This window comes from Anomaloglossus baeobatrachus, chromosome 2 (assembly GCF_048569485.1).
Source record: "Anomaloglossus baeobatrachus isolate aAnoBae1 chromosome 2, aAnoBae1.hap1, whole genome shotgun sequence".
NCBI classification, from domain to species: Eukaryota; Metazoa; Chordata; class Amphibia; order Anura; family Aromobatidae; genus Anomaloglossus; species Anomaloglossus baeobatrachus.
Genome location: NC_134354.1, coordinates 638,704,784 through 638,715,113, shown reverse-complemented (window position 1 = coordinate 638,715,113; position 10,330 = coordinate 638,704,784). Strand labels below are relative to the sequence as shown.

Below are 10,330 nucleotides of genomic sequence, written 5' to 3'. Positions count from 1 at the left end.
ATGCCGGCCGCGCACACACTCCATGCCGGCTGGGCACACACTCCATGCCGGCCGGGCACACACTCCATGCCGGCCGGGCACACACTCCATAGACACCGGGCACACACTCCATGCCGGCTGGGCACACACTCCATGCCGGCCGGGCACACACTCCATGCCGGCCGGGCACACACTCCATAGACACCGGGCACACACTCCATGCTGGCTGGGCACACACTCCATGCCGGCCGGGCACACACTCCATGCCGGCCGGGCACACACTCCATGCCGGCCGGGCACACACTCCATAGACACCGGGCACACACTCCATGCTGGCTGGGCACACACTCCATGCCGGCCGGGCACACACTCCATAGACACCGGGCACACACTCCATGCTGGCTGGGCACACACTCCATGCCGGCCGGGCACACACTCTTTGCCACCACAAATTTCACCACATGTCTCGTCTCTCATCGGGAAGCTGGACTGCGGGTTATCACACTAAGGGGGCGGGGCGTCCTGCAGAGCCGGCTGTGGATTGGTCCGCGGTCTCTGAGTCCTCACCTTGTGATTGGCGGAGAGCTGCCTATATATACCTCGGAATGTGCCCAGGAGGCTCAGTAGCGCCTGGACTCTCGTGTGAGATTTTAGTGTCAGTAATTGGAAGTCGGTTTGTAGCCTCCGCGTCCTGAGCCGTTACCGCAAGATAATGAAGGAGAGAAGGAATCCTCAGCCCGCCGTGGTCCGGTGCAAGCTGGTGCTGGTGGGGGACGTGCACTGTGGGAAGACGGCAATGCTGCAAGTGCTGGCGAAGGACTGTTACCCTGAGGTGAGCGGTGTCCTCGGTGCTTTGTACTGCTGCCCTTTCACCCCGGTGCCCAGTTTCCCATGTCGCCTGTGACATTGCTGAGATGCCAATGCACTGGGCTGTGACTGCGTTACTCCCAGGCTCCAGCTCCCCGGGTGCATAATGTGAGCCCCGTCCTGGCACTTTATAACCTTTATGCTGGATCTGGGTGGAAGTATTCTATGTTGTGGCGCAAGATGCCCATGTGATGCCAACATAGCACTTTATTATGGAATTGTTACCTCTGATGGTCCTTATATATATTCTGCAGACTTTGCACATCTGGCCTGGCTGTCTGATGGGTCACTGACCATAATTAATACTTTGTAATTAGTGGCTGTCTCTGGGACCCTTGGTTAATGTGATGAGTGGGGCCATGTGTGGGCAGCTGTGGGGTCACACATGATGGGCACTGGAGAGAAGTTCTGCTCCTTGTAACAAAGGCTGCTTGGTGAATTATTGGTTAATATAGGGTGAAGGGGTGATATCTTCTGCGATCTATTCCATATAGATGTGCTGAACAAATATTAAAGGGGGAGCGTAAAGGTCAATTTGTCACCTTGAAGCCAGTGTCACCCCAGGGTTACATGTCGTAGTGGTGCGATTGCTGATTGTGCATTGTTGTATCCGCCAGCTTATGGTATTGTGCATGGAGTCGTCTACCTGTGACATGGTAACAATGCATTGTCTGCCGACCTTCATCTCACAATGGTCACAATTTTCTTATCTGAATTGGGTAAAACAATTGGGCAGATCGTGTTTTCAGTTGTCAGGAATTTGCAGAAATGTCAATATTTGCTGAGATCTTCTCTTCTGAGTTCTGAAGTCTGACTCTGGTTTTTCTCCTTTGTCTTGCCTGTCTGGATTGTCTTATTGTGTGGTGCACTTGGCTTGCGTATCAATATCTGTATGTTGCAGTGGTGCCATCAAGACACGTGTGCTTGCGTTGGCTGCAGTGGTGTCAGCGAGCTCTATTGCCCGCAGTTCCATTGTGTTGCGTAGGTGTCGACTCCCTGTGCTTGTGTTGGCTACAATGATGTCCTAGCATTGCTCTGTTGCACTGAAGTATCTGTTGGCTGCGGTGTTGTCAGTAAGCTATATATGTGTGTCTCTCGTTTCTAGACCTATGTACCCACAGTGTTCGAAAACTACACAGCTAGCTTGGAGACTGAGGAGAATCGCGTGGAGCTCAGCCTATGGGACACATCAGGTATGTATGCCGCAAGGAGCAATCCCATTATTACAGGTCATTCAGCCTAAATTACACGCTGCAGACGGCCCACGTAGCTGTTATTGCATGGACACATTTGTTTTTTGTTTTTCTAATCTTATAAAGAATTGTTGTTGTTTATAATAAACTATTAACACAATTTACGCGAATGGTGACTTGTGACTTAAGAGATTCCTTTTATCACTGGACTATAATAGCTGGTCTTACGTTGTGATCTGATATATAATATTGTCACATTTTATATTTGCTTTCAATGTGGCAGTGACACTTTGCTCTTATGTCGCATAACCACGATTTTCAATGAAGCATAACTTTTTAGTCCCAGAAAGAAATTAACAATTGACACCCCTCCCCTATATGCCCTGTATCCTCCAATGTAAGGAGCAAATAAAGATCGGCACTCACATCAAACTTGCTTCTTTCTTATTTATTTCATTTTCAGAGTGATACAATACCGTGATGCATTTCGGTCAGAAGTGCAGACCTTTCTCACACCATGATACGTGGTATGAGAAAGGTCTACACTTCTGACCGAAACTCGTCACTGTGTTGTATCACTTTGAAAATGGACTATATAAGGAAAAGAAAGAAGCAAGTTTGTTGTGAGTGCCGATCTTTATTTGTTCATTATCATGGAGTCTATCCTGGGATTTGATCACCACAAGACAAGAGTGCCCACCTATTCTTTGATTATACCAATGTAAGGAGCAGGATAAGTGATGTATGCTGATTTATGTAGGGCGGCACAGTGGCTCAGTGGTTAGCACTGAAGTCTTGCAGCGCTGGAGTCCTAGGTTCAAATCCCACCAAGGACACCATCTGCAAGGAGTTTGTATGTTCTCCCTGTGTTTGCGTGGGTTTCCCCCGGGTTCTCCGGTTTCCTCCCACACTCCAAAGACATACAGATAGGGACTCTAGATTGTGAGCCTCAATGGGGACAGTGTTGCCAATGTATGTAAAGCGCTGTGGAATTAATAGCGCTATATAAATGAATACAATTATTATTAATTATTATTATTTAGGGCCAAATATTGGTTTGGGAGAACATTTTGTAGAATACAATAGTAAATTTTACTAATTTTATACCTAATGACACTTAGGATCGCTTTTCCTGTCTCAATTCTCTCAACCCATTCTATTGTAGCTACAGCAAACATTTGCTTTCTCAGATACAGGAAGGAAGCGCTGTTACTGCCATTTTGTTTAGATTGACACCTTTGTATATGGCCTCTATTCTGCTGTTCACATTATGGTATCGGTGGACAAATGGCTACCCAAACAGGTGGTGCTAATGGCTACCATCCATCTTTTATGTTCTTTATCCTGGGTTGCCTACAGTTGGGATTATCAGATGCTAAATTTCTCTAGTCCCTTCCACGACAGCATAGGAGGTTGTCTCTCCACGCCCTAATTGGGACAGGAAGTTCAAGAGGTTTAAAAGGACCCTCCCACCTCCCATAGCCAGTGTCTTTCCTGTCCCCATGGGGCATGGAGAGGTTTTTATTTTTCTCCTATGCTGTGGTGGCCGGCGAACTACAGTATAATATTTTTTTTTTTTTTCTTTCCCCTGTTACCTTAAGCCGGACAGCATCGGTCGGGCCTTCACCACTCCACTACAATAAAATCCTGGTTGCCCACGTTTCCTGCATCGTTTGACCTAGGATTTATCAATACAAGGCCAAAAGCCTCTCTTCAGAAATGTTACTCCAGGTTCCTAGAAGCACATGTTCAGGCTTTTTATGACAGCCATAATGTAGTTGTTCTCCTTCTAGACGTTCGGCCCAGACATGTCGCCTTATGATATGCCCTGTTCATACCTTCCAGTATTTAGGAGTGGACCATTATAGCTGGGAATGAACTCCAGGGCCTGCTGCATTCCTTTTCAGTTGTGCTAACATGGCCATAATGAAAGGTTTATGGCGCAGCCTGCTGGGTACTGTATAGCTGGTCTTTCAAGCCTCAAACAGCCCTGGGGGAAATGTGAATGGGAGGCAGTGCTGGCCAACACCTATTGGTCATTTCAATGCATGGGATCCACATTGTAACTGCTAATTAGATGGCATACCTCATTGACATGTATGTTTCCTCAAAAACACCAATCTCATTACCCCCCCTTTCTTCCCTTCCTGTTTTACGGCTTTTGTCACTGGGATGTTTTTGTTTCCATTCGTTTTACAATAAACCTTACAAGAAAGTGGTTTAATTATAAATTCCACAAAATTTGTGTACCCTGTTCCATACTTCTGAATCCAAAAGCTTAATCTATCCATGGGTTCTTGTACTACCTGGCTGTGTATTAAAAAAATAAACACAATATCCTTGAATGATTTGGCAATTTAGGTGAATTATGTTTCTGCCCTTATACATTAAAAAAAAAAAATATTTTATCATTATTTTTATATAGCAATATGAGGCATTAGAGTAACACAATTCCAATAGGGCCCCGCTCATAAGCTTACGTGTAATTTTTCTCTTAGGCTGTGTGCAGAGTTTTTGGGGTTTTTTTTTGTGTAGTTTTGTCACAAAACTAGGCAAACCCTTATGCCAGCAAAGACAATGAGAATTCTGAAGTTTTGTGCACATTACTTTTTCCCTTGCAGATTTGCAGCAGAAAATAAACTGCAGCATGTCTATTCTTTCATAATTTTTCCAACCAAATGCAAGCAAAAAATGAACTGAAAAAACAGTCTTTGGCTGGAGTCACACTTGTAAGAGACTCGCATTGCATCACCTGGCGTGGCCCGTCGCTCTCCGGACAGGAGTGTCTCAGCTGCATAGAAATACATGCAGCCAACCTGCTCCTGTTAGTGTGGCCGTGCCGGGTGTTGCAATGCAAGACTTGCACGAGTCTCTCGCAAGTGTGACTCCAGCCTTAGGGGTTTTTTTTTTCCTGCCAAGAGATGCAGAAATTTCTGCTACCAAATGCTCAGTGTGTGCACATAGCCTTACCCTTCAGTACCACTCTCAAAATATGTTCTTTAGGCTTGATCCATTAGTAGGGACAAAATAGTCTTGTTCCCTGCACCATGTCTATTTTCATCCTAATATGACCCAAAGTATGTATTTAGACTTCTAATGTCTTTAATATGGTAGATAACAAAAAGAGAAACCATGGACTGGGGTCTCCTGTAGAACCATTGTCCCATTACATCTAGCAGTTGACGACCAATCAGTATGAAACTTTGGTTAATTTTTCCATTTTAGTGTAAGTAAATCAGACTGGTTACAATGGGGAACATGAGATTTCTTAGAGGAATTTGAGACCTAATGGATGGGTATATAATCCCACATTATACTCTTATCCAGATAGCTTTTCAGTTCCACTATACTGGTCATCTTGTGTATTCTCTGGAAACGTCTCCTTGGTCTTTAATCTTGTCATCTAAGCGTTTTCACACGGGGCCTTGTGCATTGATTTTGGATTACCTTTCCCGAGGTGCAGTGCTGGCTATTTGCTATGCACAGCCAGTCTAGTCAATGCTGCAGATCAGTGGCAGGAATCTTCTCGCCAGTGTGTGGCTCAGAATTGTACATTCAGCTACGCAGTTTCCTCCGAGCCCCAGGGGAAGGGATGCAGCAGGCACCAGCCAGTCCTTGAACAGTACACTGGCTATGCCAGGTCGCCAGCCAGGACACTGGATGCAATTCATTAGGAAGTTAAATCCGGTCTCCCCTTTTCTTGCTCTTGGTATGGGAGGTGTGAGCACGGCTTTACTTTTGATAGTCTTGTATTTTGAACTTTGCTCCTAATGAATTAACCCTGACTTGTATACCGGGATGTTTCATCCTGTGCATATGGGCCGTTTGCTGGGTGCTGTTGGGATTTTCAGGCATTCGGAAGTGCTTGGCACAAATGCTACTACTGAACCCTGGCACAGAAGCAGTGGAGTGCGGGGCTGACTAGGAGCACCTATGCTAGTTCCGTCCTTATCGTACATATTTCTGTATTGAATGTCTTGATAGTCTGCAGCCTCCTGTCCCCTAACAGGATTGGTCTGGGCTTGTTGCTATGGAAACTGTTCTCCTAGTCAGGGAGGGGGTATTTGCTATTCTAAGCACGAAGCTGCTGAGCTGAAACCTGAACGGGAGGGTGGAGTGGGGAAGGCTGACGACTTGCAGCTCTCGTGCCCTGTGTGTGCCTAAGGGGTGCTGTCCAGGCGTCATACTCCCAAATAAACTCTTACTTTATTTCTTTTTACTTCAAGAGCTACCTGTTGTCTCTGGCCCCTTTAAGACATTGAGCAGGCTCTTGTGCATGGTGGCTCTGTTGGCACGCTCTGCTGGAAAAGTCATTATTGCTCCTTTCTTTGAGGCGGTCATTAAACTGATGTGGTTTCCCAAACCTCTTCTAGCACAGAGAGGCTGTTGTCACTTATAATGGCCTCCTCGGGGAAGGATTGCTCCAGTACTCAAACACATGTTCAGAGTCTAAGTAGCCAACTTGTCCTTGATGTTCTCCAGATCACTTTGGATCAAAAGCTTTCAGAAAATGTAACCATGGCAGACTGAAAGGCAAATATCATCCCTATTGTTACAAACCTGTGGCTTATGAGCTCTAAGTGATGACTGATGGTCTATTCCCTAAAACTAGATTCCAAGGTGACACCGGTGTGATGGTGACCACAATTCAGGGACCTTGCGTATCGTCAGAGAAAGATTTAACCTGGAACACAACACGCCATCTTGATGCAGCGTTTTGGGGACACATACCTTCAGGAAAAAAGCATTTTTTCCCACAAATAAAGACTCTACATTTTACTGCACCAACAACGTGAATGAAATTTCTAAAATCTCATGCAGCTTATATTATATTTTCCTTGGTATGAAAAAATTCTCCATAAAGTGTCCTTTTTTTCCAATTCAATTGAATGGGTTAAAGAGTTGACCTGCAGCGGATTGGAAACTGCAATAAAAAATTGCAACATGTGCATGAGATTTTAGAAATCTCTTATTTTGCTGGTATTAGTAAAAAGCTGCTTTTTGTGAGGTGGACGCCACATGTGAACAAGCCCTAAAATCAAATTAGTGTTGCACCAGTTGGTAGGGTTTCTTCTAAAAAAAAAAAGGCAGGAAAATGACACCCCCATAAATGTCAATGGCAGAAAAAGGTTTTGTGGGATCTGCTAAACAAAAAAAATGGCTTTTGTAGTATAGTCTGTGCATATCTTGGATATCTTTCCCGTCTGTAGAGGAGGCACTTGTGTATTTTACAAGTGTGGCTGTAACCAAATAACCCAAATTCCTGTATGTGTAGTAGGGGCCATCTGTAATGTAATAGTTTTCCCATTAAACATGGAATTGGCAGTGAAGTACATAGGGTGCATAATGCAGTCTCATGTGCGTGTTTAACAGATGCAAATAAAACTTAATTACTAGGGATGATCGAATACCTCAGATATTCGGCTTCGTGAATATTTTCCGAATAGGTCGCCACTATTCGCGAATATTCGATGCGCAATGTAAATCTGAGAAACCCGAATAACTATTCAGAACTATTCGGGCTTCCCATAGACTTACATTGCGCATCGAATATTTGCATAGCGGCAACCTATTCGGAAGATATTTGCGAAGCCGAATATTTGAGATATTCGATCAGCCCTATTAAAGCTTATTTTATTCCTGCATGAAGTGTGAATGGCAGCAAGCATATTTCTCAGACCTTCACAGCTGATGACCATTTCTCTTCTTCCTTGACAGGTTCCCCCTATTACGATAATGTCCGTCCCCTCTGCTACAGTGACTCTGATGCTGTGCTCCTCTGCTTTGATGTTAGCCGACCAGAAAGCCTTGATAGTGCATTAAAGAAGGTGAATATTTTCAGATGAATTGCTACAATTTGTATAGGCACAATCTATAATGGTAAATATCATGAAAATGATCTCGTTTCTGTATACTTTTAGTGGAAGACCGAAATTGTGGACTACTGCCCCAACACAAGAATACTTCTGATAGGCTGCAAAACAGACTTAAGAACTGACCTCAGCACAATCATGGAACTGTCCAACCAGAAACAAACTCCGGTGTCGTATGAACAGGTTTGTGCACAATTCAATGTAAAATACATGGCATTTTTATGGCGTTCGCTGTGAAATACTGATCTCTGATGCTTATCACCTTATTGCAGTTTATTTTGTAGTAATTCATAATACTGTTCCTTTGTATACATGAAGTTATGTACAGGCTGTACTTGGTCTGCTGCCAAACGGTATTGGTGCCAAATCCTTGCAAAACTAGATATAGTTGGCTAGATCGTGGCCAGAACCCCTTGTTTGTCATAGCATTATGTAATGTAATGGATAAACCTGACAATGGTCCACAATTAATAGTTTTCTCTTCTTTCCAGGGATGTGCTGCCGCCAAGCAACTAGGAGCGGAGAGCTATCTAGAGTGTTCAGCCTTCACGTCAGAAAAAAGTGTGCACAGCATATTTCGCTCTGCATCCTCACTGTGTCTGTCTAAACCCACACCCCCCAACCGTAGAAGCCCTGTCCGGAGTTTATCGAAGAGACTCTTAAATCTGCCTAGCCGTTCTGAATTAATTTCTTCCACCTTCAAGAAAGAGAAGGCCAAGAGCTGTTGCCTGATGTAGGGCTGCATGACGGGCATGAAACATGGACTCTTGTATTAAATTTTTGGACATTCCCCAGCGTTCTTTATCATTACTGGCAGAGAACGCCGGGCCCGGGGGTGAAGATCCTGAGCGCAGTAGCCTCACCCCCAGGGATTGAGCTGGCACAGAGGCTTGGAGAAGAAGGGCTGAGAAAATTTGCACAAAGACTTGATTGCACATGAAAGGTGGAGTTGAAATCCGACTGGTGTGGCGGAGATGTCCGAAGATCACTAAAATAAAAGGCTGCTTTCAATAGAATTATCCCTTCCCATACCTTGGCCAACTCCCTGGACTTGCCAGAAAATTCTCATTACAGTGTTAACCCTGTGGTACTTGTGCCTGTACATTATTGTATAGGTAGCAGCTGTTGGTGAAACTGCTTATTAAAGTGGTTTTCTTCCCTGCGCTGTGAGGACTGTATAAATTTTATTTTTTATTTTAATCAACTGTAAATCTGTGTGTGCTTGATCTGTGACACTTCATTTATTTATTGAAAATATATGGGAGAAACAAATCTGGACTTGTTCATTTCAGAACATCTTGGCGTGGCATCAATTTAAACTTTTTTTATTTTTTCTTTACGGAAACCTTGCAGCAATCTCATGTTGGATTTCCCAGATTACATCATTACTATATAATTAAAGACACGTGCATACAGTCCAGCTACATGTGATATTTCCTTTATTAGTAAATGTATTCTGTACAATTTGTAAAGGATTGAAGGGCAGTCCCACATTTTGCTGTGTTTAGTGGATTTTTTAGTTTACATTCCCATGGGACATGTCATGGGACTAGACAGAAAATCTGCATATTTTTGGCATGTGGGAATGTATAAAAAGTCTTGGCAAAACATTTTCCGTGTAAATCCTATGGCGATTTTTGAATTTCAGAGATGCTTAAATGGTTACCATCACTTTGGGGTCAACGCACCACCATCATGTCATTTTATACAGCTGATGTTTGGCTCTTGTAATTCTACCCATGTCAAAACAGTCTGTAGTGATCACCTCTAAGTTGCTTGATTGCTGGATAAACATGTAGGCTCCATGCACACGCTGCAGTTTTTGGTGTGGCTTGTTGCCAAAACCTGTGTCTTGTGTGTCCTCCCCCCACCCCCCCCAACCAAAGTATATAAGAATTCTGAAATGCTGTGCACACGCTGCAGGATTTTGTCTGTTCTGCGTTTTTAGCCCCTCCAGCCATTGATTTCAATTTTTATTTTTTTTAAATATATATGCATGGGACATGAGCAGAGCAAAAAAACGCATGTGTGTGGTTTTTTTTTTTTTTTTTTTTTTGTGGCCAAAAGGTGCAGTTTTGTTAACAACTTCTCTGCAGTGCACATGGAGCCTTACCCTGCAATAAATTAGTTTTTATTAATGGATAGCTGGTTGTAGGACATGGGTATGAAACTCCAAACCTAGTGAAAGGTTCTTTTCCCTGTTCTTATTTTATATCTGCTGTTATATGTTCATTTTTATTTTAATTATTTTAATATACAGTTCCAGAGATATGGGCCTTTTTGTTAGTGCTACTTTTTATGATCATTAACAATGGAGGGTAGCTAATAATGCAGAGCAGCCTAAAGACATGACCCCAGAGTCCTGTGAGCCACGTCCTCATAGTAAGGGCCATTTAAATTGGCACTAAATAAAGCCCA

At 43.8% G+C, this 10,330-nt stretch overlaps 1 protein-coding gene across 1 annotated transcript; it reads left to right on the top strand.

Moving 5' to 3' along the window:
- Nucleotides 1-613: 613 nt before the first annotated feature.
- Nucleotides 614-9,332, top strand: RND1 (Rho family GTPase 1). Its single transcript, XM_075336929.1, has 5 exons — nucleotides 614-811; nucleotides 1,952-2,039; nucleotides 7,758-7,867; nucleotides 7,961-8,095; nucleotides 8,404-9,332. The coding sequence occupies exons 1-5, from the start codon at nucleotides 692-694 to the stop codon at nucleotides 8,647-8,649; spliced, it is 699 nt and encodes a 232-aa protein (XP_075193044.1). The 5' UTR covers nucleotides 614-691; the 3' UTR covers nucleotides 8,650-9,332.
- Nucleotides 9,333-10,330: the final 998 nt, after the last annotated feature.

What these genes read in the sequence shown, in the direction of transcription:
- RND1 (XM_075336929.1), top strand. Translation starts at nt 692, where the DNA reads ATGAAGGAGAGAAGGAATCCTCAGCCCGCCGTGGTCCGGTGCAAGCTG. An exon ending in CAGCCTATGGGACACATCAG is followed by an intron (nt 2,040 to 7,757) that starts GTATGTATGCCG and finishes CTTCCTTGACAG; the next exon opens with GTTCCCCCTATTACGATAAT. An exon ending in TTGATAGTGCATTAAAGAAG is followed by an intron (nt 7,868 to 7,960) that starts GTGAATATTTTC and finishes GTATACTTTTAG; the next exon opens with TGGAAGACCGAAATTGTGGA.